General features: G+C 45.7%; 1 protein-coding gene across 1 annotated transcript; it reads left to right on the top strand.

The window, feature by feature from the left end:
* Window positions 1–563: 563 nt before the first annotated feature.
* On the top strand, window positions 564–1,103 carry LOC121863111 (zinc metalloproteinase nas-4-like). The gene has a single exon (XM_042361610.1). It carries the CDS (start codon window positions 564–566, stop codon window positions 1,101–1,103), a length of 540 nt encoding a protein of 179 aa, XP_042217544.1.
* The last annotated feature ends 2,418 nt before the right edge of the window (window positions 1,104–3,521 follow it).

Here is a 3,521-nt window from a genome sequence, read left to right as displayed (position 1 = left end):
AAGTTTTCAAATGATTCACTTCGTCAATTTATTTTCTTTTTCGTTTTATTTTAGTGATTAATAAGCCTAAATGTCGTTTACCAAGTTGCTCTTGGTCGCTTTGACGTTAGTTTGGGTATGTGAGGCAGGAGCAGGACCCGCTAGTGTCTCCACCGAGGGTCATGAAGACCCTCTTCTCGCCCAGGGTCATGAAGACCCTCTTCTCACCCAGGGTCCTGAAGACCATCTTCTCACCCAGGGTCATGAAGACCCTCTTCTCACCCAGGGTCATAAAGACCCTCTTCTCACCCAGGGTCATGAAGATCCTCTCCTCACCCAAGGTCGTATTAACGACCCAGAAGACGAGGAGGAGACCTATGCCGAGACGTTTGCTCCGCCGTCGGTGGCCAAACAAAACAATGCCCATTATACTTTCTGAGGCTTTTACAAGTGATGAGAGTTACGCCATCCACCAAGCGGTGGATCGGTTAAACAATATCTCTTGCTTCAGGATAATCAACGCCACTGACCCAAATGCTTATCACGTCAAAGTCAAGAAAAACGAAAGAGGGTGTTTTGCCAACATGGCGTACGTCAACTTACGCAAGGGTTACCAAGTTGTTAATCTACAACGCGGCTGCTTGGTTGTAACGGGTACGCCCATGCACGAATTCCTCCACGCCGCCGGCATCTTCCATCAACAGTGCAGAATTGATCGCGATGATTACATCTTTGTTCAATTAAAAAATACGGTTAGTAGTTATGCTCATAACTTCAAAATATTTCGGAGCAAGTTCCCTCTGTTGTGGTTGCAGGGTCTCCCCTACGACTATCACAGCGTCATGCATTACGGGAAGAAAGCCTTCTCCTCAAATGACCAGAATGTTATTGAGGTCAAAAAGAAGGATTTTGCGGGATCTTTGGGACAGAGACCCACTCTTTCACGCTCAGACATAGCCAACCTGAACCGTATGTACGAGTGTTGGGACCACTACCTGGGTGACGACATCCCCGGTGCTATTCCCTACAAGGAATACCACGCAAGGTTCGTCAAACCAGACTCCACAAAGGTTCCTTCACCGTCCTTCCAAAAGTGGATTGATCACATAAAATCAAAAACTTAACTACGGCGCTGATCTAAACCTTTCAACTTATTTTCTTTATGAAAAATATACCGTCTACCTTTATCGCTTCATGTAAGTAAGATCCGGCCATTATTTTTCGACGACCATGAGTATACTGTACAGTTTTAAGGGTGGCACCATACCCCACCTTCGTGTACAGCCGCCATGAAGGTCAACACAAACTCCTTCATCATTCGCTGAAATTAATTTTCTTTTACTGCTGCTGTAGCATGTGCCTCACGTCATCGCTGTATCTTAAACACCGTTAATCTCTTTCAGACGCTATATTATTAGAGTGTTGTTCTGCGAGTAATTGAGCTGATAATAATGAAGACAAGTTGACAAATTCCGGGCCGGGGTCTGTAATTATTATTATTATTATTAATGTTAATAAAAGATAAAATTTTCAATTAAGAAAAGTCTAAAAGCATATATATATATATATATATATATATATATATATATATATATATATATATATATATATATATATATATATATATATATATATATATATATATATATATATATATATATATATATATATATATATATATATATATATATATATATATATATATATACATCCATTATTATTATGGGTGTGTAGCATAGCGTATGGTTGTGTGGTATAATGCATGGTTGTGTGGTATAGAGCATGGTTGTGTGGTTAATGAGGTCTGTCGGGAAAGTATGCAGCCATTTACTATTAAAAAAAAATATTGCTTACCTAGGACAATGGCGCCTTAGTCCCCTTCAAGGTACTCCCCTTGGGACCTCACACACTTCTCCCAGCGTCCCTTCCACTTTTCAAAACAGTCTGCAAAGTCCTCTTTCGGGATCTTCATCAGCTGCCTCGTCTCATTCTCCTTAATCTCGTCCACGGTGAAATCTCCTCCTTTCAACGGCGATTTTAGCTTTGAGAAAAGCCAGAAGTCGCAGGGAGCCAAATCTGGGCTGTAGGGGGGCTGAGAGACCTGGGTGATAGCGATGTTTGCCAAAACCCTGCACGAGACGTGAAGAATGGGCAGGCGTGTTGTCATGATGAAGCTGAAGCTGCCAGTCACCACTTGCCTACAGCTGCGGTGGTTTCATCTAACCACATCCCTCAGCTGGCGAAGAACTTGGATGTAGTACTCCGTTATTGTTTGGTCTGGACGAGATTAAGGAGACTGCTATGAGGCAGCTGATGAAGACCCCGAAAGAGGACTTTGCAGACTGTTTTGAAAAGTGGAAGGGACGCTGAAAGAAGTGTGTGATCTAATGGCTCACCCTACCTCACTCTACCTCACCCTACCTCACCCTACCTCACTCTACCTCACTCTACCTCACCCTATCTCACCCTACCTCACCCCTATCTCACCCTACCTCACCCTATCTCACCCTACCTCAGTCTACCTCACTCTACCTCACCTACCTCACTCTACTTCACCCTACCTCACCCTACCTCACCCTACCTCACCTATCTCCTCTACCTCCTCTACCTCACCCTACCTCACCCTACCTCACTCTACCTCACCCTACCTCACCCTACCTCACTCTACCTCACTCTACCTCACTCTACCTCACCCCTACCTCACTCTACCTCACCCTATCTCACCCTACCTCCTCTACCTCACCCCTACCTCACTCTACCTCACCCTATCTCACTCTCACTCACTCTACCTCACCCCTCTCCTCTATCTCCTCTACCTCACCCTACCTCCTCTACGTCACCCTATCTCACCTACCTCACTCTACCTGACTCTACCTGACTCTACCTCACCCTATCTAACCCTACATCCTCTATCTCACTCTACCTCCTCTACCTCACCCTATCTCACCCTACCTCACCCTATCTCACCCTATCTCACCCTATCTCACCCTATCTCCTCTACCTGACTCTACCTGACTCTACCTCACCCTATCTAACCCTACATCACTCTACCTCACCCTACCTCCTCTACCTCACCCTATCTCCTCTACCTCACTCTACCTCCACTACCTCACCCTACCTCCCTCTATCTCCTCTACCTCCTCTACCTCACCCTATCTAACCCTACATCACTCTCTCACCCTACCTCACTCTACCTCTCCCCTATCTCACCCTATCTCACCCTATCTCACCTATCTCACTCTACCTGACTCTACCTGACTCTACCTCACCCTATCTAACCCTACATCACTCTACCTCACCCCTACCTCTCTACCTCACCCTATCTCCTCTACCTCACTCTACCTCACTCTACCTCACTCTATCTCACTCTACCTCCTCTACCTCACCCTATCTAACCCTACATCACTCTACCTCACCCCTACCTCCTCTACCTCACCTATCTCACCTACCTCACTCTACGTCACCCTATCTCCACCCTTACCTCCTCTACCTCACCCCTATCTCACCCTATCTCACCCTACCTCACCCTATCTCACCCCTAC

Source organism: Homarus americanus, unplaced genomic scaffold (genome assembly GCF_018991925.1).
Source record: "Homarus americanus isolate GMGI-L3 unplaced genomic scaffold, GMGI_Hamer_2.0 scaffold54679, whole genome shotgun sequence".
NCBI classification, from domain to species: Eukaryota; Metazoa; Arthropoda; class Malacostraca; order Decapoda; family Nephropidae; genus Homarus; species Homarus americanus.
Note: the sequence above shows the minus strand (reverse complement) of the source record. Positions and strands in the feature narration are given on the sequence as shown.